General features: G+C 38.8%; 1 protein-coding gene across 4 annotated transcripts in view; it reads left to right on the top strand.

Annotated features, from left to right (window-relative positions):
- The window catches only part of RETREG1 (reticulophagy regulator 1), a 108,669-nt gene that overhangs the window by 55,629 nt on the left and 26,165 nt on the right, over positions 1 to 26,875 (top strand). Inside the window, exon 1 of one of the 4 annotated variants that reach the window (XM_032789753.2) lies at positions 8,559 to 8,755. The exons of the other annotated variants lie outside the window; for them this stretch is intronic. Within the exon in view, the coding sequence (XP_032645644.1) occupies positions 8,721 to 8,755 (35 nt within the window). The 5' untranslated portion in view covers positions 8,559 to 8,720. Of the gene's footprint in view, positions 1 to 8,558; positions 8,756 to 26,875 lie in introns of those variants that run through there. 4 annotated transcript variants of the gene reach the window in all.

Genomic DNA, 26,875 nt, shown 5'->3' with positions numbered 1-26,875 from the left:
TAAGCTGAGTCCGTGGGGTAGGTCAGGGAGTGTCTACCCCAAGTTATTGTTTTGTTTGTGAGATTGGAGCCCTGGAACCTGCACTGGAACCTATTAAAATGCCTGGTATGTAAGAGTGAGAAGTGAGCATTGTAGTGCCAATCCCAGTGTATAATTAATTAAGTTGCAGCCTGCTGATTAAACCCATCCCATGTGTCTGTCATTTATTTGCCTGCCTGGCCCAGTCAGTAATTTAAAATTCATGTAATTAGCTTGAGTTGCAGATGATGGGTAAAATGGTATATATGTACAGTCTATAGACTTCAGGATAGATAGAAGATGGGCTTTGTGAGAAAAAGCTCTTACAGTTTCACACAACAGGAAATAATGTCTTGAAAATATGAATGGCACTGAATTCCTTTGACTAGTTTCTAAATTAATTTCTCAGTGTGATTCAAGGTGATTCTTCCCACTTCCCCTCCCCCCGCCACATTTGTTTCCATGGCCAAGAAAGTCACAGGGCAGCTGAGATTTTCACTCTTAGTGGTAAGGACTCCTGGCACTCTATCTAGATCCTCTCTCATTTTGTCACATACATTCGCCATGATATGACATGGGTAGGCAACCTTTGGCACGTGTGCTGAAGGCGGCGCACAAGCTGATTTTCAGTGGGACTCACACTGCACCGATCCAGGGGGCTCTGCATTTTAATTTAATTTTAAATGAAACTTCTTAAACATTTTAAAAACCTTATTTACTTTACATACAACAATAGTTTAGTTATATATTATAGACTTCTAGAAAGAGACCTTCTAAAAACTTTAAAATGTATTACTGGCACGCTAAACCTTACATTAAGGTGAATAAATGAAGACTCGGCACAGCACTTCTGAAAGGTTGCTGACCCCTGATCTGTGATATTTGTATCTGAGGAAGATGTGCTCCTTTGACACATCTAGTGATGTGATTGTTTGCTTTTTACTCTCTGAAGTGTTTTCTGACTCTCATATTCTTTCTACAGCTTATATGCAAAAAGCAGAGTGCTCTGTGTTTCACAAAAATGGGCTAGCATGTGTGCTTCATGGTGAGACACTAACTACACATAATGACAATCCATGGCTTACAAATCAGGTGTAGGTGTCTATTGACAGCCATGCCTCCACCATGTTCCATTTTTGTATGTTTCCTTAACAGAAATGTGACTTGTGTGCTTTGCTCGGAGGACTAAATATTTGTTGCATGTGCTTTTAACTCTGTTTGTGGCTGTTTTACTATTGCGCATATGATTTTTGCCATCCAACCTGAATGGATCTTTTCTAAATGTTTAGCTCATGTTTTTTAAACCTGTTTTAAAAATGAGGTTATTTCCTCCAGGTATGGAGAAGGAACACAACTTGTAGAATTCCATTTGGAGATGAGAATTTTTCATTACAGCTTATTTTGGCTAGCTCTCTAAAGAGTTTCATGAACTGTTGTATAGAATGTTTTTCATTTGCTATTATGCAAAACATCCTGCTTTCAGAGAACTAAGCGAAAGTGCACTGGTCTAACTGCTAGACAAGGATGCTTCTATCTGATTATTCCTCTAGCTAAATATAAACAAATTTTTTTGGTATACAATTTTTTGTCAAATTTTAAATATAAAGTAAAAAAATACCATCTTTAAAACTGCTTTATGAAAAAAAAGTAATTGTGTATGTGTGTACTCAAACCCAATGGACATGTATAAGTGTGAATATATAAACAAAAGTCTGTTTTTTTTTTATAGTAAATGTATAAAAGTTGTGACAAAGTTCCTCCCCTACCTTGGTGGGTCTTGCGCTTTTTGGCGGATTTATTCACCTCAGTGATCTTCCCTTCTTGTGGAACCCACAGTCTGGGTCAGCTCCTCCTGTGTCTGATCAGGAGTTGGGAGGTTTGGGGGGAACCTGGGCCTGCCCTCTACTCCGGGTTCCAGCCCCGGGCCCTGTGGATTGCAGCGGTCTGTAGTGCCTCCTGTAACAGCTGCAGGACAGGTACAACTCCCTGGGCTACTTCCCCATGGCCTCCTCCAAACACCTTCTTTATCCTCACCACAGGACCTTCCTCCTGGTGTCTGATAACACTTGTCCTCCTCAATCCTCCAGCAGTACACTCTCTCACTCTCAGCTCCTTGCCTTCTTGCTCCCAGCTCCTCACACACACTCCTTCTCCTCTGGCTCCTCCCTGCCTGACTGGAGTGAGCTCCTTTTTAAACCCAGGTGCCCTGATTAGCCTGCCTTAATTGGCTGCAGGTGTTCTAATTAAAGTAGCTATCTCTACTGCCTTCTAGAAAGATCTTAATTGTCTCCAGGTGCCTTGATTAACCTGGAGCAACTGCCATTTGGTTACCAGGGTACTAGGGATTTGTTTAGCCTGGGGCTAACATAAGTGTTTCTCAGTACTTTACTGTAGCCATCTGGCCTTGCCCCATCACAAAGTATATTTTGTGTATGTGCAAGGAGTCTGCCCTCACATAACTTGTTGGATCAGGGCCTTAGCTAATGGGACAATACTTATGTAAATCATATTGGCGGCGACATATCAGAAATTCTGTACACACAGTATAGATTGTGGGAAGATTTTCAAAGTTCGGCATATACAGTCTTGCTCATACATTTTTAAGTCAATAGGGTGCCACACAGAACAGCTTAAAGGGTTAGAATCAGGGGCGGCTCCAGGCACCAGCGCAGCAAGCACGTGCCTGGGGCAGCCTGCCGGTCACTGTGAGGGTAGCAGGCAGGCAGCTTTTGGTGGTGTGCCTGCGGGAGGTCCGCGGGTCCTATGGCTTCGGCCGTAATTCAGCGACGGGGACGCCAAATCCACGTGACCGGCACACCGCCGAATCCGTGTGACGGCACACTGCCCACAGGCGCACCGCCGAAAGCCCCCTGCCTACTGTGCTTGAGGCGGCAAAAAACATAGAGCCGCCCCTGGTTAGAATATAAGTTATACATACAGCATATATCCTTCAGCAAGTTTGCAGTGTTACACAGAAGTTGCTATAATAGACTCTTCTAATGTAAACAGTGTGAACTTGCATATTTTATGTTGTACTAGATATAAAAATGAAAATGATTTGGAAAATAATTATTTGGGTAATAATGTTCATGGAATATTGGGTTGTATTTATCTTTAATTGATGTATTTTCTTTTAGTAAAAAATAGACATTTCCAGTTCACTAAAAAGGGGAATGTACATTTACATTTAGACTTGGTTTCAAATTATGAGAAATCCTAACTTCTGACATTAATGCTACAAGGAGCTATTATGCAGCTTTAAAGTTGAAAGGACTATTCTTAAAGTAGTAAAAGTTTGTGAAATATCATTTTATTGGAAAAGTGTGTATATTCTATATTCATAAAACCTTTTCATCTTTACTGTTATATTAGGGAAAGATTAAAGATTATGTCCAGGTTATTACTTCAGTAAACAAATACAAAGTATTGTACTTTGTAGTGTTTGCTGTCATTATTCCTGCTGCTGAAGTCAAGCATGGGTCATCATTAGGCTCTTTTGAAAGTAACCCCAGAATAATCCATATCTATAGAACTATAAGGTTTAAATTTGCAATTCTCTTTGAGAACAGTATGATTTAAATTGGGTTTAGCAGAGCAGTTACTATACCATATGATTGTTCCTTAAATCAGATTAGGTTTTATTATATCTTTAAAAATACGAAGTTATGTACGTGACTTTTTTCATTCACCCAAACCATATTAAACTTATGGGATTTATTCATAGCTCATAAAATTCGTGCTGTACATTAAAGACCTAATCCTTGTTTCTTTATTCATCTGAGTAGTCCATTGAGTTAGGCAAGTGTGTTTCTGTATTCATATGGAAAAACTGATCCATGTGGTGAATTTATTGGCAGATCTCTGTTGCCTTCACATCACTGTGTGCACAGTCACAGCAGAGGTTCTATTTCAAATCCTTCTCTGCTTAACAATTAAATCTGTATTTGTGTGGATCTGGCTGTGGGACAGGCTTCAAGAACTGCACTCAGTGCACGCAATCAGTTCAGATAGTGAACTCCATCTTTGTGTATAGAGTTCAAGATATCTTGGTTCTTTGTTGCCAGACCCTGAAAGGGTTTCTTATGTGCCTCCTGTCTTGGTGGACAATACAGACTATCATCATGGGGCAAATCTATACTAAAGTATAGATTTCTGTGCATGTATCTTTTAAAATAAACGCTATGCGGCCCTATCAAACAGTAGTTTGGCGTTTTAGTTATGATTATGAATACCTTGAGAAGGCTGTCACACTGAACAGCACAAGGAGAAGACTATAAGGGAACATGGAAAATATGCTTATTCAGTATTCAGAATTGACATCAAGATTGATTTAAGCTCCTGTCTCAATTCCTTATATATACATCTTTAATAAATGTTGTTGTTAGAGATTCCTCATATTTCCCTCCTCTGCTTTTTAACAGAATAAATATAACTTGCAAAACAAAGTCTCAACAAGGTAGGGAGAAATAATTATAAATTGATGATCTTGTAGGAATATTATTCTGTGCAGTTTCTACTGTATTGAATAAATTGTACCAACGATACCCTTCATGCTTACCTAATCCTTACAGAAACAGAACCATACAGAATAAAATAATATCCTAATGGCAATCTGAGTAACGTAGAGTCATTGTAAAATGATTCATGAAATGTATGAATAACCTTCTGTATACAGAAGCAGTATATACTCTACTAGTTAAATATAAATAACCAGAAAATTAAGGCAATTGTAACAGACGTAGATCCTATTTTCCACAACGAGGTTGTAGACAAATTAGAAAAGAATGCTACACATTCCATGAGCATGTTCCATACCTTGCCTGGCTTTCTTGTGCGGATTCAATACCATGTGGAATGTCATGAAACTAAATAGTGTGTGGCGAGTACGCCTATGTGTCTTGCTTGTGCAGTTTGTCAGACAGAGGTGGGGAAATTACATAGATTTGAACTATGGAAGAAAAGAACTGTTAAATGGAACTCATATTTGACAATCTTGCCAGCACTGACAATTGGTATGGCAACCCAGTGATTATGCATATTTACTACCAGCCTGCTGCTCATCCTCTAGAACTGGGGCTGTGATTTGATATGCATTCCATGTGATCCAGTCCTGCTGCCTGTCACCTTCACCCTGTGGAGGGAGGAACAACAACCCTGATGTGACTCATCTCTTATGTGACATGGAAACAAAATTTATTTTAATAACATGCATTCAAACTTGTATGTCAGATATTCTCTGGGTTTATGTAGAAGGCAGTTATTCAACAGCTGTCCCACACATGAGTGCGCGCATGCGCTCTCTCTCTTGCTACATGTGTAACAGTAAAATTCTTTATCTGGCTCTGTAGTAGCCCAAAATGTCACTGGTACCAAACCAGTAAATTGTCAGGGTGAAATGTTTCTTTTCTCTGTCACATAATGAATCCTTGGTCATAGTAGTACACACTTTGTACTGCCACCCAGAGCTTTATGGCACTGGCCTGGACTTGCTGGAAAGGCATCGTGATTTAAAATAAAATTATTAAAATTAGTGAAATTGATATGAAATTACTTGACAATCATATTAATAAAGGCTTGGGAAATTTACTTGATTTCGTATTGTAATTCTTGTCCAAGTTTTGATCATCTTGCACAATTTGTCTTGTTGCCCTGACTACATCACATATACCCTTTACGTCCCACCCTTGACTCCCACTCTTCCATCTCAAACAAAAATGTATTGTCCTTAGTTTCAAAGCTCATCACAACTTAGTTCCATCCTACCTATCCAACCTGTTAACTTTTTGTCAGGTCAGTTCCTACCTATGATGCCAGCATTGATTGCCTGCTTCTCAAATAAGCACTTTCCTGGTTCCTTCCATATTACTTGAGTGGGGAAAGCTCCTAGTCGAAGTCCATAAAGCCAATTCCTTACCTTTTCTTAAGTCCATCTTCAAAACTCACTTCTGCTATAATACAGAAAGAAACTGCAATATAATATTGACTAGGTAGGTTGTGAATTTTGTGGTGGATATAAAGGTCCACGCTAGTTGATGAGCTATGTGGTATCAATATTATACCACATGACGATGGATTTTTTTTTCTTTTTCTGTTTGCTGTTAAAAATGCTACTTGAGAACTTATTAGAGCTTGATTTAAGAATATTTGTTTTGACAAGATGTTGACAATTTGTTTTTTAATGGCTATAAAGCTTTATTTTTTTAAATCTCAATGTCAAATGATTGTCTGATCCCCTCCCATAATTTCCCACAACTATGAAAATTTAAATAAAAATGGAGGAAAAAATGCTTACAAATAAACACTATGTGTTAAATTTATTTAAAAAGCTGCTTTGGGGATGAATGAGTGTAAAGGAGATGGTTGTTTGTAGGACCCTAGCCTCATTTGTTACAGAAGTTGGGAAGATGTATATTGAATGAATCAGGGAGAGAAAGGATGGTTTTATGGTTAAAGCAATTGAATGCTGCCTTGGAGAATTGCATTCTATCCCTCCCTCTGCCACAAAGTTCCTATATGATGCTAAGCAAGTCACTTAAACCAAACTTTTCAGTGTGGGGTCACAAAGGATAATTTTCCTGCATACTTGATTTCATACCCTGGGTCTGATTTGCAGAAGTGCTGAGTACTCACAGTTCCACCTGAAGTCAGGGGGAGCTGTGCCTTGAACATACAAAGCGCTATATAATGCTAAATACCCTGACAAATGAGATCCAAGGCATCTCAAATTGGGCATTCAAAATTAGTGGACACCTTTGAGCATAATCTCTCAGTGGCTCAGGTCCACATGTGTAAAATGAGGATAAGAACTCTGACAGGGGTGTTGGAAAGATAAATTATTGTTTGTGAAGCACTGAGATAATATAGTGGTGATCACCAAAGAAAAGCCCAGGAGGAAGTTAATATTTGTCTTCAGAGCTGGGTTTGAGTAGTGTGCAGTAAATAAGGCCTAAGGCCACATATTAAACTGTGAGGATAAAACAAAATATTGAATAGCTGATCATTAAGTGAGCAACATCCATCCTGTGCACTGACTCAGGCAGAGGTCATGTGGAAAAAATACTATATGTTCATGTAATTAACGATCCTATCATAATGCATGTGGACAAGGCAGGAATTAAAGATGTGCAGCAACCTTGATTCTGGCATTTCCTAATTTTGGAGTGCTTGACTTTACAATCTTAATGTTAATTTAATGAGGTGGATGGGCAGATAGGTGTACACACACGTTCTGTATAAGAAAAACACATTCTTTTTGATAACTGATAAGCCTGCAAGCTCACTCTGGGATCTCAAAGTCAAACTGGGTTCTTTTCTGTATTGCATATCACAATTAATTAAAGAAGATTAGGGAATATAGTTAACAATTTTATGAAGAGTTGCAAGCCAGAATGGAATCCAGCTCCCTCTATCTTAGGCTAACACAAGGGTAGACATGTGAGCTGATTTTCAGTGTGTCTCACACTGCCTGGGTCCTGGCGGCTCTGCATTTTAATTTAATTTTAAATGAAGCTTCTTAAACATTTTTAAAACCTTATTTACTTTACATACAACAATAGTTTAGTTGTATATTAATGATTTATAGAAAGAGACCATCTAAAAACATTAGAATGTATTGGCACGCGAAACCTTAAATTTGAGTGAATAAATGAAGACTCAGCACACCACTTCTGAAAGTTTGCTGACCCCTGGGCTAACAGGAGCCAAAAGCAGTACACTTGGTCATTGAAGGAAGCAGGTATGACTGAATATTCATAGGGAACAGATCTGTTGTGTATGGCAGCATCACTTTTACTAGCAGGTGTATACAATTAAATTGGGGTTTCGGGATGCAGTAACCACCTATGCCTGCTGGACCCTCAACATCTGTAACAAAGGGAAGAAGGAAGAAGTGTGGGTTGGAAGGAAGAGTTGGCTAGCTGAGGACCGAGGAGAGGAACAGTGTGGAAGACTTGGAAGGGGGAAGGAAGCAGAAACTGGCTGAAAAGTTGGGGGCACACAGAATCAAGGAACTCGTGCTCACAACACAAGAAGGCAATGAATCCTAACTGGAAATATAGATTTTCCAGCACATTTTCCCTGATGAACTGCTAGTGTCTCATGACATTTCTAGATGTAGGAGGGAAAAAATAGCAGTATGTTGTGTCTGCCAACTGTGTGGTAGAGACAGCCAGTAAACAAAGTTTTTAGATATTACAGTATACCTTTTTTCTAATCAACTACACAGTATTTTCTATATGATTTTCTAGACTATGACATTCCTGGTAAACTCCACGTACTGTAGCTTTCTATCATTTTGGTTTGTGCTTAGTTACAGCCAAGAAAAGCAGAGACAAAGCAGAGGAGCTTCAGTGGAGTCAGGCAAATGAAGGTTAATTACTGGTTGGTGATTCCTTCTCACATGACCATAAAAAAAAAATATTTGGCTTTTGGGCTGTGCTTGAAACCTAACAGCGTGTCACAATACTTGTAGTAAGATGTAACCTGTTTATTTATAGAATTAGCCAGTCAAAATAGAACACTCTGAACTTCATTCAAGACAAGCAGTTGCTTAGGATGTGTGTAAACACATACTCTCTGAACAAGAAGCACTTTGCTCAGAAGCACACTAAGCAGAGTCCTGGGCTGTTTTTCTTTTAAAACAAAATATTGAAAATCTTTGTCTGGATTAACTAGTTTGGTGTAGATTTTTTTTTTAATCTGAAATGTCGGAAGGTGAGGACTTTGGACAAGCTAAAAGGTACTGTAATTTACTTTTATAGCTTTTTCATATAGAATTATATATTTTGAAGTAGCATAAGAATAAGAGCCTGGAACTCCTGAATTCTGATCCCAGCTCTAACTCAAACCTGCTCTGTGATTATAGCAAGTAATTTAATCTGTCTCAGTTTCCCATCTTTGAAATGGACCTAAGGATATTTAGCTCACAGCAATGTTGGGAATTAGTTAATGTTTTCAGAGAGATTTTTTGTTGCAGAATGCTATATAAGTGCTAGTGTATTTTTTAAGTAAAAAATACAAGTGAATGACACAAAATAATTTAAGATTTCTAATAAATCATTCCTCCCAGCCATCATCCTGAAAACAACATAAGCCTCAAAATATCAGAAACACAAGTAACTTTTGTAGAGCCTGTTATTGACAGATCCATAATTCATACTGCTAGATAGGGCACCCTGTTCCTGTGAGGCATGCCTTTGGAATACTTTCTTTCTATGATCTGCTCTGTTTGTTTAAATTAGATTGTGAAATCATAGGAGAGGGACTGAGAAAGAGCTGCTGATCTAAAATTTAGTTTTAGAATCAACTAGTTTGATGAAAAGGTAACAATATAATGCAGCATGTTCCAGTGGAAATAAATCTGAATGTCTTACATTTAGCTCCATATATATGTTAAATGCAGATATTATCAATATTCTAATTAAAAAGTGTTTAAAGTGAAGTATGAAGTTAAACAAATCTTCAGTATATCCCAGGAATATAAGTGAGTTTGAAATTCAAAGTGAGTTTGAATTCCTTAAAGGGAATAGAAAAATATGAATAATAAATGCGTTGGATTTAACATTGTGTGGACTGCCAAAACATGTTGAAACCAGTAACTCTTTAGGAAGTAACATCCTGGCTGTCTGTAGGGAAATGCTTTTTTTCCTTCAGAGACAATAAACTTATATGTGTAAATCAGGCTGCAGCAAAGTTTCTGCTCTGGGGGAGAGGGAAGGAGTGTTGTTTTTTGAAAGCCAAACTGTTTCTCCACTTTGAGATTATATTAAATGTTATGATATTAGTGAAAAATATTGACTCCAAAGTATGACCAAAGGAGCAATTTGAGACTCCACAAATTACACAATGCCCTGTGTCAGTCAAAAGTTTTAAAAACACGTGAAGATGGCAGAAATTTGCTTGAAGACTTCCAGCTTTTCAAAAACAATTTTCTGCAACCATGGCACATTTTAAGGAATTGTAAGAGCCAGAACTCTAGATTCATATAAGGTTTGAATTTATCATTCCAGCTGATGCATCTGGTTACAAACACAGTAGTTTATTTTTTCCAAGATTTATGGGAAAATATCTATAGTATAAAATATCTATTTCTGCTTGTCTAGTCCAGGACAATAGCTTAGTACCTGATTCTGCAATTGGATGTGGCAAACTCCTCTCCCCATGTGGATCACTGGTGACATGATTGGGGTTCTGTGCAAACACATTGGTTCGCCCACACACATCCGATGGCAGGATCTGGGCTTCAGTAAATATCTGATTTTAAAGTATTGTAACTCAGTGTAACATGGTTATTTTTAAAGTGGAGTCATAATTGGTTATTGATAGTCTTTATTTTAAAGTATCGATTTAGTTTCTTTTTATTAAAAACACTTTAGCTGGTACTTTTATTAAAATTTGGTTATATTTACAATACAAGGAAGGAATAATATGGGTGACACAAAACTCGGTGGGGAGCGTTAAACAAAAGTGTGATGGGGGGGACGCTGTCCTGCACAGGGGAATGGGACACTTTGATCAGAGAGATTATTTTCCATCTCTGTTGTTTTAACACCAGTGAAAAATAATTGATTTAACTACTTACTCTGAAACTTTTTGATTAATCCGATGTTATCAATATGCAAAGGAAGCTAGAAGGATATAGACAGGCATATGGAGTTCAGAATTTGTTGTAAGGAGGCCTTGGCTATTAGATAAGAGAGAATGCTGTAAAAATTAATGTTTAACCTGTTAGAGTTTTGTAAACTGATTAATATTAATAGGGCCCACTCCTTCCATAATGAATTCCTGGAACACCCCTTGAATTCATTGGCCCAGATCCTGGTTCCCACCCTTTGTGCGTCTCCAGTGGAACAAAAGGATTGGAAATCCGGTGTAATCAACAAACGGAATTACAGCTCTGTGCCAACCCCCACTTGCAGCCTCCATCTATACCTAACATATCTCTCCAGGCTGAAGTGCAGTATTTGTTTTCCCTGTTCTTTGCTTTGAACTGGACTCAGTAACGTGAATTTCCCAGTTGTTTTCTGCTTTATAAATTCTCAGACTGGGAACTGTTTTTATATTTTAAAAAAGACTCAGGTGTTTATAGAAGTTGGGGGGGAAGGGGACAAAAAGGAGTTTTTCTGGTTTGATTTGCCTTTTTGTCTTGGCAAAAAGGGCATCATTTTTACCAGTGGATTTTTCTGGGCATTTAGCCTGACCTGAATAAATTTTAGATCAACATTGGAAAATAACTACTGAGCATGTACAGGGGAAAACACATATTTTAGTTCTATCACATGATTATATTAGTTTTGTTATACACCTCTACCCCAATATAACACGAATTCGGATATAATGCAGTAAAACAGTGCTCCAGGGGGGAGGAGGGGCTGCGCACTCAGGTGGATCAAAGCAAGTTCAGTATAACGCAGTTTCACTTATAATGCGGTAAGATTTTTTTGGCTTCTGAGGACAGCATTATATTGAGGTAGAGGTGTATATAGTTTTCCTACAGTCTGTATCTGTCAGTGCTTTTGAGTGTTAAATACAGTTAGTTTAGGATTTCCTCTGCTGTTTTGGGGGGAAATGTGATTTTCAGGCAGTCTTTGATGTTAGATGGAGAGTCAGTGAGGTATACAGAGAAACAGGAAGGGTGTTTCAGATAGCAGGAGAAAGCTCTTGTACCAACAGTGCTAAGATTGTGTGGACAGTCAAAAAGTAGATAATTTCTAGTTGAACAGAAAAGTAGAGAGGTTTGTTTGGTAGATTGAAGCAATTCATTTTAAAAGTTTAAAAGGGGCAGTTCTGAAATGGATTTTGAAATGAATTGGGAGGTAATGGAGTAACTTTGGTGTAAAGGCTCACTACATTTGAGAAAGAGGATAGTGGCATTTCTGCACAGGCAAAGTTCCCATAGAACAAGGACTCTGAAGATATTTTTCACTGATCATATTCAGTCCACTCCAAATTTAAACAATAAAAATGGGATTTTCAAAAGTAGTCAATGATTATCATTGACTTCCAGGAGAGAAGTGTTAGGCCAGTGCTGAGCACTTTTGAAAATCACGTCTCAGATTCTTAAGAATTATGTGGCCTGCTGTGTTTCTAATTTTTAAAATATTTTACCCCACTCACAACTCTCCCTTCTCCAGTTGAGCTGTCATATATTGTTTTATTTAAAATGATCTTATAGGCAATTAACTTTTACTCCCCAAAAGGACTGTGTATAGCAGCTTCTGCAAGCCAATAGACATGACAACCACCTTCTAATAGTCAAGATACGTATGCTCAAGTTACCTAGTATTTTATCCTCTGTTAGCTGTTGCAATAACATCTTTCTTAAAAAATCACAAAGATATTAACATCTGTGAGGAATGGTCTAGGTTTATGTGGTCCTGACTCAGCAAAGGGGGCTAGACTTAATGACTTCTCAAGGTCCCTTCCAGCCCTCCATTTTTGAGTCTGTGAAATATGCTATAATTGCTCACTTGTCAAGAAGTGTAAACACAGCTGTGCTTCAAAAAGTATTTGAAATATAACTGCCCATATCACTGAAAGCTTTAATTATACCAAAAATAGGGATATGTTTATTATTGAGACGTAACGTGGTCCAGTGGCTAGGGCACTAGGTTGTGAGTCAGGAGACTTGGGTTACATTTCTGGCTCTGCCACGGAATTTTTGTGTGACATGGGGAAATTACTTGATCTCTCTATGACTTGGTTTCCCCTCTTCCTCACTATCTGCCTTGTTTATTCAGACTTAAGCTTTTTTAGGGCATGGACTGTCTCTTACTATGTGTTTGCTCAATAGATAGAACAACAGGATTCCAATCTCAGTTGAGACCTCTAAGTGTTATGTACTATAAATAATTACTCCAAACATGACATTTGCATAAATAGAATAATAGATGTTCCCCTGTGTTTGATAGTAAGTAATAAATTATAATGTGTTTATTCTTTTGGAGATTTAATTCAATGCACAGATTTAGATATTTGAATAAGTGGTTGCTCATTTTCAGTAATTACACCAAATGCTTGGAAGTCTTATTCATTTGATATGGCCACGTGCATGGTCACGTGACCATATCACTAAATATTTACAAGTCAGAATGACTGGTTTGATTATATGGCCGTAACATATGATTATGATAATACTGTTATAGCAAAAGTTGCTAATGGCTTGCAGATTAACCATGCAAGAACATATTGAAATGATGCAGGCTGGAGTGACATAGGACCTGGCCTACTCAATCAAAGGAGGGTGGGATGCGTCTATAGAAAAAGCAGAACCAGAAGACCCAAGAAAGAGTGGGGATGGCCAAGGTGTCTGAGGGAAGAAAGGGGCTCAAAGGAGGATGAAGACCAAGGAGAAGTACCATTCTCACAGATAGATTCTCACAGATTTAGTTGGGGTTGGTCCTGCTTTGAGCAGGGGGTTGGAGTGGATGGCCTCCTGAGGTCCCTTCCAACCCTAATCTTCTATGATTCTATGATTAAGGGGCATTGAAGTATAAAATTCCCCATACAAAGAGCTGAAAAAACCATGCAATAACTAAAGTCAGAGTTGTTATGGGTATTTGGGGTGTTAAAGCACTCTTTTTTGTCTGGTAGTTGAAGATCTGAGTGCTCTGTGTTGAGGAGCAACTTCACAGAAGGAAGATAGATGCCCCACTCACCGTTCAAAATCATGTGAGCTTGGTGAGCAGCCTTCGACTAGGGGTCTCCCAGGTGAAAAGTGTGGAAAACTCGCATAGAGTTTGTGAGCCAGTGAAACATTAGTGAGGCCTGGGGGAGCGGAGAGAGAACTGCTTCTAGGGATGAGGTAGAGCAGAGGTCAGCAACCTTTCAGAAGTGATGTTCCAAGTCTTCATTTATTCACTCTAATTTAAGGTTTCGCGTGCCAGTAATACAGTTAAACATTTTTAGAAGGTCTCTTTCTATAAGTCTATAATATATAACTAAACTATTGTATGTAAAGTAAATAAGGTTTTTAAAATGTTGAAGAAGCTTCGTTTAAAACGAAATTAAAATGCAAAGCCCTCAGACCAGTGGCCAGGACCTGGGCAGTGTGAGTGCCACTGAAAATCAGCTTGCGTGCCGCCTTCGGCACCTATGCCATAGGTTGTCTACCCCTAAAATAGAGGTATCTGATATTTGGGTTCTGCAAGAAGGGAGTTGCCTGTGTTGTTTGTTACCACTCTTGTTCAAGAAAGCACAACTTCTATACATTTTGTAAACAAACACATACTAAAAAAAGTCTGTGTCACAAATTGTGCTCCAAACAGGAAATTTACCTTCAAGGCCCCAAATTCTGCTACTGCTTGCCTGGCAAAATGTCAAAAATACAGTACAGTAGAGCAAGTATCATATTGTGGATATTTAAAAATCAAGTTTCTAATGGTTTCAGAGTGGTAGCCGTGTTCGTCTATGTCAGCAAAAACAACAAGGAGTCCTTGTGACACTTTAGAGACTAACATGTTTATTTGGGCATAAGCTTTCATGGGCTAAAACCCATTTCATCAGATGCATGGAGTGAAAAATACAGTAAGCAGTGTGTGTGTGTATATATCTATCTATCTATAGATAGATATAGATATATATAGCACATGTAAAGATGGGAATTGCCTTACCAAATGGGGGGTCAGTGCTAACAAGGCCAAGTGGGGGGGTGAGTGCTAACAAGGCCAATTCAATTAAGGTGGAAGTGGCCTATTCTCAGTTGACAAGTCAACAGTTGACAAGAAGGTGTGAGTATCAGCAGAGGGGAAATGACTTTTTGTAGTGACACATCCACTCCCAGTCTTTATTCAGGCCTAATTTGATGGTGTCCTATTTGTAAATTAATTCCAGTCCTGCAGTTTCTCATTGAAGTCTGTTTTTGAAGTTTTTTTGTTGAAGAATGGCCACTTTTAAGTCTGCTTTTGAGTGTCCAGGGAGATTGAAGTGCTCTCCTACTGGTTTTTGAATGTTACAATTCTTGATATCTGATTTGTGTCCATTTATTCTTTTGCATAAAAACTGTCCAGTTTGGTGTTTTATATATTAACACTGAAATGTTTATTTTGTGATTTGGCAGAATCAGGACTTCAAATGAATAACATTTGGCTACAGTGTCATATTACACATTATTTTTAAAATTACCTCAATACTAGGAGCCTTGTATTATTGATCATCCTCTTCCTTGGCAATCCTAGACTAGAGGATCGACTATATCTAAGAGATACTGGAGGCATGTGGAACCAGAGGTCTAAAGCAATCTTTTATGTAAGGGCTGGCCCATCAAAATTTGCTCCAAAAAGCAGGTCTGTGTTTGCAGATATAGGGGATGGTAGTTGAAATGCACAAAACATTTAAACTGGAATTTATGTAGCTCATCTATCAATAAGTCTTACACAGATTAGAGGAAGCTATGTGTGTTGAGGAACTAGAGGATAGGATTCTCTCCAAGAAATTTTAAATTACAGTTTAATTATCAGTTTTGAGAAAGACATCAGAGGAAAGTCAAAATATCTCCAAATCAAGTAATGGAATTGTAGAAAGTCAAATCTCTAGCCACAGGCCAAGATAAGGTTTTTCCCAGTATTGTAAAACATCTTGAAAGAATAACACTAGCAGTTTGATCATCTGCTTTAGAAAGATTTGACTCTCAACTAGCAATGTCAGGCAAGTTCTTCATTTTACAGGAGTAGTAGTTTTCAGGAGCTTTCCTGAGACATAATATTCCTTTACCAATCTTAGCGAGAAAATAAGCACAACAAATGTCAGCGTTAACGAGTAAGCCAGGTAGCATATTGGTACACAGATCAAACATGAATGTATGTTTGGTTGAAACAGGGAAGGTACAGAGTCATATATACTATACCATCAGATCTGCAGTACAGTCCCCTGAAAAACACATCCAGGATCATCAAATGCTAATCATGTAATAAAATACTACAGTTATCTCCTGGAAACCATGAAGAAAAGTAAAAGAAACTTCTCTAACCAAAAAAGTCATATTGTTTTGAGTAAGAAATGGATGTGCAGTCCGTAAGGGATACAGACACTAGAGTGTCTGAATAAGTATGGATTTGTTAAAAGCTGACAAATTGTTCATCAGCATGTGGAACCCACATTCAGAATCTTCCAGTGGATAATTGGGAATTTTGGATACAAGACTTAGAGTCTTCAGCTACCAAAAAAAATAGGCTTTAGTCAATATGATGTCCCAGATTAGGTCAACTAATGTATACATATCCTCTGATGTCCTTATTTCCAGGAAAGATTCACAAGGTAAAAGAGGAAAGGAAATTTGTATTATTACTTATACCAAATAAATAGACACTCGCTTGGTTTCTTCACCTAATGAAGATGTTCATACAGAGTTTAATTTAGGAGCAGTATACCGACTTTTTGAACTGAGAACCAGTACTATATCCAATTATAAAATGTCTACATTAAATGGCATGGCTATTGAAAGGAAAAGACTTGTAGATCAGGACTGTTCAGAGCTATTTATTTTACTTATAATTAGGGCTATCAAGCAATTAAAAAAATGTCCCCTGAAAGTGAGAACAGGCATTCACATGGCACTGTTGTAGCTGGCGTTGCAAGATATTTACGTGCCAGATGCACTAAAGGTTCATATGTCCCTTTATACTTCAACCACCATTCCAAAGGACATGCATCCATGCTGATGATGGGTTCTGCTCGATAACAGTCCAAAGCAGTAGAGGCCAATGTATGTTCATTTTCATCATCTGAGTCAGATGCCACCAGCAGAAGGTTGATTTTCTTTTTTGGTGGTTTGGGTTCTATAGTTTCCACATCAGAATGTTGCTCTTTTAAGACTTCTGAAAGCATACTCCACACGCCATGCCAATCAGATTTTGGAAGGCACTCACAGACTTGTTTCTCTTAGTGATTGGCTGAACAAGGAGGAGGACTGAGTGGACAAGTAGGCTCTAAAGATTTACATTGTTTTGTTTTTGAGGGCTGTTATGTAACAATCTATATTTATAAATTGCACTTTCACGATAAAAAGATTGCACTATGGTGCTTGTATGAGGTGAGTTGAAAAATACTATTTCTTTTGTTTATCATTTACCAACACAAAAGAACTGTAGAAAAAGCACTTTGATGAAAGCATGTGTAAGAATTTGCTTAAAATAATAACATTGGTCCACAGCAAAGAGGTTTCAACACAAAAAGATGCTGTTCCTCAAATATTGTTTTCTTTTCCTCTAGGGTGGGCCAGTTTTAATGGTTGTAAGCATTAGTATATTCAGAGTTCAGATAGCACCATTTAATAAAGTACTGACTTCTACAGATCATAGTTATCAAATGTTCCATATATCTCATTACCTATCGGGAGTGAACATCATTGACACCACTGCTGATCAAAATGTGTCCTACTTGTACTGAATTTAATAGGAAAATTTGTTACTGAGTACATTTCAGTTTTATGCATTCATTATCTTTATTAACCATTAAAACTGGTTTCCTGAGAGTAACTACATCTGCCAATAGAGACTGAGATAGGAGCCTGATCCTTTACTGCTAAATAGTCTTTTTGGACTTAACCTGAGCATACACTCTATACAAATTACCATTGATTGTAGGTAATAATTTTGCCTTCATTTTTCCAAAACTTTTTCAAGCCAAGGACAAAAGTTGATCTAAACTATTAAAAAAGTTACAAAACATTGTACATTGTTAACAGGATTCATCCATTCAGAGCCGTTACAGCTTTGACAGTAGTGATATGCTTGGACTGGGGAGAGATATAATTAGAGAGATTGGATTTGGAGATGTTGCTCTTTTCTTCTAGTGGTCAGTAAGTTTCATTAACTTCAATGTAAAAAGAAAATTCCTTACACTAAGAGGAAAGGTGCTGCCAGATCATTAGTGTTAAAAAATATGGATAATATAGTGACTATAATGTAAAGTGCTGGTGAAATCCAGAGGACTTTATTCAGGACTGGTTTTGTCAGATACGGTGAAGGAGAACTCCCACGTGGATGCCCAATGGTGGGAGTGATTAGGAGGAGAGACTATAAAGATTGTTTTAGAAAACTTACTGTTTATAGTGAGTAAATTTATAACCACAAGTTTTGGTCAAAGAATGTTAACAGTTCATGTGGGTGAGGGCAGAGGATATTTCTAGGTGGTGACTATATGCCTTGTTCCTTGCTAACTAAGCAATTCTATGAAACTGTTAAAAGAAAATAGATATTTGTCTCATCTCCCACTGTTTGATTTATGCCACAAATACAAATTTATTCCATTTGCTTTGTCATAGTCAGGTGACACAAATTACTCTCAATATCTTAATATACCTAATTATTGCATTGGGAGCTCCAAGTAGCATAGGAGAAAATACTTAGACTACATAATCAGCCTTCTAAACTAGACAGATACATCATTAAGAATGTGCAGTCTGAGTTAAGTGGTGTTTAAAACTTGATGTTTCTACTTAGCGCTAAATGATTCCTACACACCGCGTTCAATGCTGTTCACAAATCTGTAATACTTTATTACAGTAGACATAATACTATTGCACCACCTTATGATAGAAGTTTTAGAAACTTTTGCCTGAGAGGTGTTTACATTACATAATTAAAATGATTAATAACCCTTAATTCTAGAAATATACATTAAAATCAGTGTGCTTTTTTAAAGTAATGTTTTTTATTTTACATATTGAAATTTAAATTTTTGGGGGGGACTGGAAGCCATTTTTGTTATCCGTAACTAAATAACATGTAAAACTGATTTTCATGTGATGTCAAACTTGTCTGCATCTGTAAGCTTTTGGCATTAAGAAATTGCAGATGTAATATTTAAAATATCTCGTTTTATATATGCAACGGGGGCTTTGAAGAAGTGCGCTTTCTAGGATCTCTTCTACTTATATATCACTTTGCAAACTTGCTTTCATTTATTCAAGTTTTGTAACTATTGCGAATACCCAGAAAGAAATGTTCTTAGGCCTCTTAGTTGATTAGTTGTAATATTTATCAAACTCTGTAAAGGTCCTAACTGATGACTTTCTAGTTGTTACTTAGAATTTACTTCTCTGTTCAGCTCTGGATTTTGACTTTTTGTAAAGACTGCAATAATAGATATATTAGTTGTTTTAATTTATAGATCTATAGGAATGTAACTTTCAACTCTACTGACTTGAGTAGTAGGTCCTAAATGGCATCTTCTAGTCCACAAAGCCTGCAGAGGCTCAAGGCAGACGTGATTATCGTTGCTGGAAAATTACAAAGGCTTGAAGCTGTGTAATTACTAACTCTTTGTTTGTGTGTTTATAATCCTCCAGTTGCCACATCATGTTCTGCTTTGTCATGGCTGTAATTTTGAGTGGTGTGTGTGTACACATATATAAAATGTGTTCACGTGATTAAAAACATTCCAGCACAACTCCTAGAGATTTTTAAATCAGTAACATGAGATCAGCTGACCTTTCTGAGAAGAACTTGATGGGTCTTTGCTTGAGCAGATGTCTCATGCTCTCAGTTTGTATGTAGACCATTAGTCATTTCCAGAGAATGCAGTGCTACTAAATCTCCTGGCCAGAGTTTGTGACTGTGATGGGTTGAGGCATCTGCTTTTACAGCTATGTGATAGCTTGTGCATTTGCTTGTCACAATTTTAGAAATGATGCAGCAGTTTGCCAGAGGGATGAGGAGAAGAAAAAAATAGCAGTTAAAAACAATGGTTTATTTTTGTTAGTTCTAAACATCTGGTAGTATACACAAAAAAGGTAACACTTCTGTAAAGATACTGACATGAAAGGATTCATAGGATCATTCTTGTACAGGCATATATAACTCTATCATAAAAACCTAGTGGTCATTTCAGGCTCAATCCTGCAAACTGCTGAGCACTGTAGCCACTGTCAAGTAAAGTGATTTAAACACATGCTTAACTTTAAGCACTTAAGTAGTTCGATTGAATTCAGATGGAACTAATCAAATGCTTTAAGTTAAACATGTTTAAGGTGTTGCTGAACTCTTAAACCTGTTCAAGTTCCAATAAGGAAGGGTACTGAGAGCAGGGAGGTTGGTTCTGTTTTACCGGGGAGTATTAGACCAGTGACAGATGGCAAGATTGAGCAAATAAAGATGGGGGGAAAAGAGACCTTTCCACTCAGATGTTCCTAAATCTCCTCTCCTCCTGGAATCCTACATTGAGAGCCCAAAAAGTCAAGTAGTTGGTAGAATCTTTAGTTATTTGTATGTTTAAAAAATACCACTATATTTCCTTAAATATTATTTTAAAATAAGGGATCTAGAATTATGGAGGGCTGGATTAAAAGAAAACGGTTTATGAATCAGCCAACAAGAGAGGCAATACTGGTGATGCTTCATTAAGAGGGACGAGAGGCTAGTAAAATGAGAATCTAGTGTGCAACAGTGTTCAGTGTTGAGCTATGATGGGACTGTGAATGTTGGTAGCTGTATGAAGAGTTGTTGGCACAAATGGAAGGAGTTGTCAGAAATTCTCTGTGATAAGACTATGTCGAGTAAACTAAAGAGCAAAGTGTGTAAGACCTTGATTAGGCCAGCCATAATGTATGTATATGTAGGAATGCTGGTCATCGAGAAAGGGAACTACTACTACTTCACATTGCCAAAATGAGGATGCTCAGATGGATGCTGAGTAAGATGAGAGGTAATTGGCTATGAAGTGAAACAGTACAAGCCATGATACAGGTGGTCCCCATCACTCAAAAGCTGAGGGAGTATTCACTGAGATGGTTGTGTTATGTGAGACGAGACAGAGGGCACTGTGGTCAGAGGGCATTAGATCTAGTAGTTACAGGACTAAGACTACAAGGAAGACCCAGAAAAAGTTGTCCAGGATGGTGAAGGATTTTAAATTAAAGTATACATGTTACAGAAAACAAAGGAAAAAGTACAAGTTCACTAAAACCATGCTGTAAGGCAAGGATTGGCAACCTTTTGCACACGACCTGTCAGAGAAATCCACTGGCAGGCCAGGACGGTTTCTTTACCTGCAGTGTCCACAGGTTCGGCCAATCGCAGCTCCCGCCGCAGTTTGCCGTTCCAGGCCAATGGAGGCTGCAGGAAGCAGCACGGGCCGAGGGATGTGCTGACCGCTGCTTCCCACAGCTCCCATTGGCCTGAAATGGTGAACCATGGCCAGTGGGAGCTGCAATCAGCCGAACCTGCAGCCGCTGCAGGTAAACAAACCAGCCCGTCAGTGGATTTCCCTGACGGGCCACGTGCCAAAGGTTGCCGATCCCTGTTGTAAAGTGTGATGTTACTGAGGGGTCATTGTAATAAGCCTCTGTCCCAAATCTGGACCTTAGCGTCCAAAATCTGGGGGCTTAGCATGAAACTCCCCCAAGCTTATTACCAGCTTGGATCTGATCTCGCTACCACCAATCAGGATTCAGAGCTCCTGATAGCTCCCAGGTCTCCCCAAACCTTTTCCTGGGGGACCCCCAAGACCCAGAAACCCTGAGTCTCCCACCAAAGGGAAAACAACTTTCTCCCCTTGTCTCCTCTTTTCTCATCCCCAGCTTTCCCTCCCTGGGTTTATCTGGGCGATACTGTACTTAAACTCCTTGAATACAAACCAGAGAGGGCAATTTACCTTCCCCCCCTGAGGCTATGCATTCAAACCTAGTCAAGCTAACACAAAGAGATGTTCCCTCTCCCTTTGTCCCGTAGCTTTAACCAGAGAAACCTCCAGCCAGGTTTTAAAAGAAAACTTTATATAAAAGAAAGAAAATACATAGAATATAAACTCTGCATTCAAGAATCAAATACAGGGCTATTGCTTATAAGAACATAGGAATAACAGTCTGATTCAAAAGATATCCAATTTAAACCAGTCCAGCAAGTCACACACATGTAAATACAAACTACAATATAACCTATTGCTTTTCCTTTTTTACTCACAACTTGGTAACAGCAGGGTAGAAAGAAGTTTGGAGATAGAGAAAAAAAAAGCTGTTCTCTCATAGCCGAAAGAAACAAAGAGACAAGGACAAAGCCAAAAACCTCCAGAGGTTCCCTCCCCTGCTTTGAACAATCCGGTTTCCTGATTGGTCCTCTGGTCAGGTGTTTGGTTCCCTTTTCAGGTAAAAGAAACATTAACCCTTAGCTATCTAATTATGACAGTCATCCCATACACACACCGGAACAGTGTCGCGTCCAGAGAGGATTGTAGCATGGTCATTGTAATAAATGTTGCACTTCATTATTTCTGTGTTAATGCTTCCAGAACCTCAGATGGAAAAATCTTTTTGTATGTGTAAAGTGTTGTATCAACATTAAGTATGTGAAAGTCCATGCTGTGATGGTATGGATATCTTCCATAATATGTAAAAAAGCCAAACTGAGAATTTAAAAATTGGATGGTAACAGACCACGGATCCCAGTGATGATTGACCCTCATGATAGTCTCAACCATGTAGCTGTTTCCATCAATTCACACTGAGTGAATAGACATTCTAGACTTCAGAGTGACACATCGTGACAGACCTGGAATCTTACTCAAGCCTCACAGCATATCTGTGAGGAAGATACATTATATTATGATGCCCTTTTTACAGATGGACAAACTGAAGCACAGAGGTTGCCCAAGGTGACTTGCCAAGGTCACACTGCACATCAGAGTCCTGCCTTAACCACTGAGCCACACATGTCAACCTATGTTTTTATTGTTTGATGTAAAACATACATTGGATTTTACAAAGTCAAACATAAGGAGACAAGTAAGCTGAAAAGGTGAGACAGTACGAGGGTAGAAATAACATACATATAGACTTAGAAGTACTATATTTAGTTTGATCTTGCTTGGATTTAAATATTAAGTAATGTTGATGTACAGAGCATGCCATCCTTTTTGTTACTCCTCAAATCAGATTGTCTGCAAAATAATTGGAGATCATTAATGTTATGTAGGAGAGTTCTTCTAGTGGCATTCTGCTTTCATGTCTATTAGTTCCTGGTAGTGTTTTCATTTATTTATTTATTTTTAATTGGTATTGTATTTTGGGGAAGATGGAAATACTATGTAACTTTTAAATGTTTGATTAATCATTTCAGTAGCACATTTAGGTAGTGCTTTAAATACATTGATACGTACAAATGCATCCCCTTCCTTAACCAGAGTCAAGGCAAGTAACAGTAATCCTGGAAATTGAGCCTGTACAGCTGAGTGGAGCAGCCTAAATGAGTTAAAACATTTTTTTATTTTATTTTTTTAGTTGATTTAAATCAGGTCAAGCCTTCGTAAAACTAATTTGAAAAACTGCTGTTGCAACTTCAGATTAAAATGTTTAATGAACTAAATTATAAATGTCTGGTTTTTATGCTACAACAGAGAGAGTATGTTACATTTTACAAAACCATTGTAGTCAAAAACAACAAAATATTGAACGTTAAGGCCCTGATGATGCAAACACTTAAGTAGGTACATAACTCAAATAATCCAATTGATTTCAGTGAGACTAAACTCTGGTGTACAGAGATTATTGGTGAAGAGAGTTAAATATGAAAGACTCATAAAGGATTCAGAAATTAGGAAGTGGGTTTAAGAAGAGGAAGCTTGGGGAAGAGAAAGTAGAAGGCTGTTCCAAGTGTCTGAGGCACCTGAGTGACGGTAGAAAACCATAACTTGGAGAAGGGAGCAGTAAAGAGAGAGAAGCAGAGGGACAAGGGAGCAATGAGAATCACAATACAGTGGGGACAAGATGTGCAAGGCTTTGAACATGAGCATGAGGAGCTAGAATTCGATGTGGTTGAAATGGGAAGTCACTGAAGAGACTGAAAGGGGATTGATAAGATTGGGGTATCAATGAAAAAAATTAGTTTTAGTAGCTATATTTTGGCTTAGGATTTGGGCTTTTGGTTTTTTTGAGGTTTTAGTTTTTTGGTATGTGGTGGTGATGTTCATTGTTTTTAATAATTATAATATATACCGAATTTCCCCCAAAAATAAAGGGAAAACAAAACAGTAAAGGAGTGAGAGCAGGGACAGAGAATTAATCATTTCCATCTGCTAGGAATTAATCAAAGATTTCTAAATATTCAGACCAGATATTTTCAAATTTGTCTGGGGTCCCCCTTCTCCATAGTGTTGCCCGTTGTTTAACTGCCAGGTAAGCCAAGTTGTTGTGCTATGCTTCTATGCCTGGAGCCAATCTACTCTTCTGTTTAGTCCAGGGGCTGGCAAACTTTTTGGCCTGAGGGCCGCGGAAATTGTATGGAGGGCCGGTTAGGGGAGGGGGTCATGGCCCAGCCCCCACCCCCCATCCACTCGCCGCTTCCCTGAGCCTCCTCCCCCATCCAACACCTCCCCCCTGTTCCCTGACTGCCCCTGGAACCCCTGCCCCTGCCTGCCCCCCACTGCCCCATCCAACCCCTCCTCTCATTCCGGACAGCCCCACTGGGACCCCTGCCCTATCCACCACCCCTTCTCCCTGTCCCCTGACTGCCTCCGTAACCCCTGCCACCCCATCCAACCCCTCCTCTCATTCCTGACTGTCCCCGTGGGACCCCTTCCCCCATTCAACCCCCCCGTTCCCCGCCCTCTGACCGCCTGGACCTCTATCCACACCCCCACCCCATGACCACAACCCCAAACTCCTCTGCCCTCTAGCCAACCTTTCCCTGGCTCCCTGCCCCCTTACTGCACTGCCTGGAGCACTGGTGGCTGGCCTGCCTGGAGCCAGCCACACCGTTGCCACCAGGCAGCACAGAGCACTGGGTCAGGCCAGACTCTGCAGCTGCCCTGCCCCAGGAGCTCACAGCCCACCACTCAGCACATTGTCCTGGCGGCGGGGTGAGCTGAGGCTGCGGGGGAGGGGCCGGGGGCAAGCCTCCCGGGCCAGAAGCTAAGGGGCCAGGCAGGAGGGTCCCATGGGCTGGACGTGGCCTGCGGGCCATAGTTTGCCCACCTCTGAGCTAATCACTGAGTCATTTGGCTACAAGCACTGTTCTAGAGATATTTATACCAATATTTCAGTCATGAGACTTATCCCACCAAGTCTCTGTGATACCAATTGTCATAATTTATCATACGGATGAATAGTCTCAGTTCTTAATGTGTGTTCCCCATACTCTTGCATTTGTGTATAAACATCTGAGATGTTGAGCAGATTCCCCCCACTGATTTCCTTCTTGTTTCTCCTATGATCCTATTGTAATTTTTCATGTTCTTTCCCCCTCTCAATATCTAGTCCTCTGTTAAGATGGCCTCTTTTTATACTTACCTGTTAGCTTTTGTCACATCCCCCTGGAGCCTAGTTTAAAGCCCTTCTCATTAGGTTGGCAAGTTGGTATGCAAATATGTTCTTTCCCTGCTTGGTCAGGTAGACGCCCATCTTTTCCCAGCATACCTTCCTCCTGGAACGGCATGCCATGGTCGAGAAAGCTGAAGTTGTCCCATCAACACCATCCATGCAGCCATCCGTTCCAGGATGTGCATGTCGCTGCCTGGGCCCTTACCTTCAACCAGGAGGATGAATGAGAAGACAGCCTACTCCACTCACCCCTTTCATTCTCTTGCTTCCTGAGTCCTGTAGTCACCACTGATCTACTTGGGGTCAGACTTGGCAGTATCATTAGTGCCAGTGTAGATGAACAGTATGGTAATAGAGACAGATGAACCTTGGCAACTGTTCCATAACATCTCAGATGTGTGCTACAGCATGCAGCGCACATCTAAAGACATCATATAATGTTGGCAGATGGGAGTCCCCAACGACCAGCACCCTATCTCTCCCTCTGAAAGCACAGCTTGCTGTTCAGCTGCTATTTTCTGTTTAAGTCTGACAAATTGTGAGTGGGCTCGGAGCCACAATATCTTGTGAGACTGCAACTGTATACCATATATTAATATTTATAAAGCTTAATAGCACAGTAATTCATCTCTTAAATTAATTTTGTTGCTTATTGTTGGAGGTTAATTACTGATGTAGATAAGTGCCTATATAACATTAGTACTGAACAGTGTTTTCAAAACCGTGTCTATATCTTTAATTCTTTCGTTGCATATTTTTAAATATCTATAGTACTTCACAATTTAATATGCTTAAATTAATGCTTGCAAAACACTTTGAAGTCTTATTTATAGTTTGTCATTTTATTCACATTTTATACTGATGCAAGACAGTCTCATAAAATATGACGACAATATGCAATTAAGAATTAATATTAGCTCATCACTAACTCCCTAACACACTGACTAAAGAGTAATTTAAAAACAATATACAAATTTTAATTAGGCCTATGAGGTTTTACACAGAGAATGAGACCAAAGCAGCTTGTTATTTAACCAGCTTTCAGCTTAAAAAAGTCGATCAATACAGGAAAAAGTTCGCAAGTTTTAAACCCACTGACACTAATAAAAAAGGCTAAACAAGTTAATACAGTGAAATTTTCAGGAAGAACCACATTCATTTTAAAATTTCTTAATGATTTGAAATTTTTAAGAGTAAAGCTGTTTCTTTAAAATCCATTTTGAAATCATTTAAAAATATTCTATATTAGTATACCAACCCAAATAAACTGGACAAATGTTTTGGGGTCCGTTTTGAGTACATTTGCCTTCCAAGTTCATGCTAGTTGAATTTTAAATAGCAAAAATGGAGCCAGTATAGCTCTTACAGTGAAATCTCACAATTTTTTACTACTCTGAATGGTATGAAAAACTGAAAATAATGGTAGTTTGTCTTTGCTATCTAGCTAAGAAAGTGTACTCTTCCAGTTGAATGGTAGAACAATCATCTGGAAAGAGGGGCCTGTGTTTGACAGCCTAAAGTATTATGCAGTGTTGCTGTAGCAGTGTCGGTCCCAGGATATTAGAGAGATCCACCTTGAGCCTATAATTTGTGTATTTAGCTCTGTGTGTC

The sequence above is a fragment of the Chelonoidis abingdonii genome, chromosome 2, assembly GCF_003597395.2.
Source record: "Chelonoidis abingdonii isolate Lonesome George chromosome 2, CheloAbing_2.0, whole genome shotgun sequence".
Classification (NCBI taxonomy): domain Eukaryota; kingdom Metazoa; phylum Chordata; order Testudines; family Testudinidae; genus Chelonoidis; species Chelonoidis abingdonii.
Note: the sequence above shows the minus strand (reverse complement) of the source record. Positions and strands in the feature narration are given on the sequence as shown.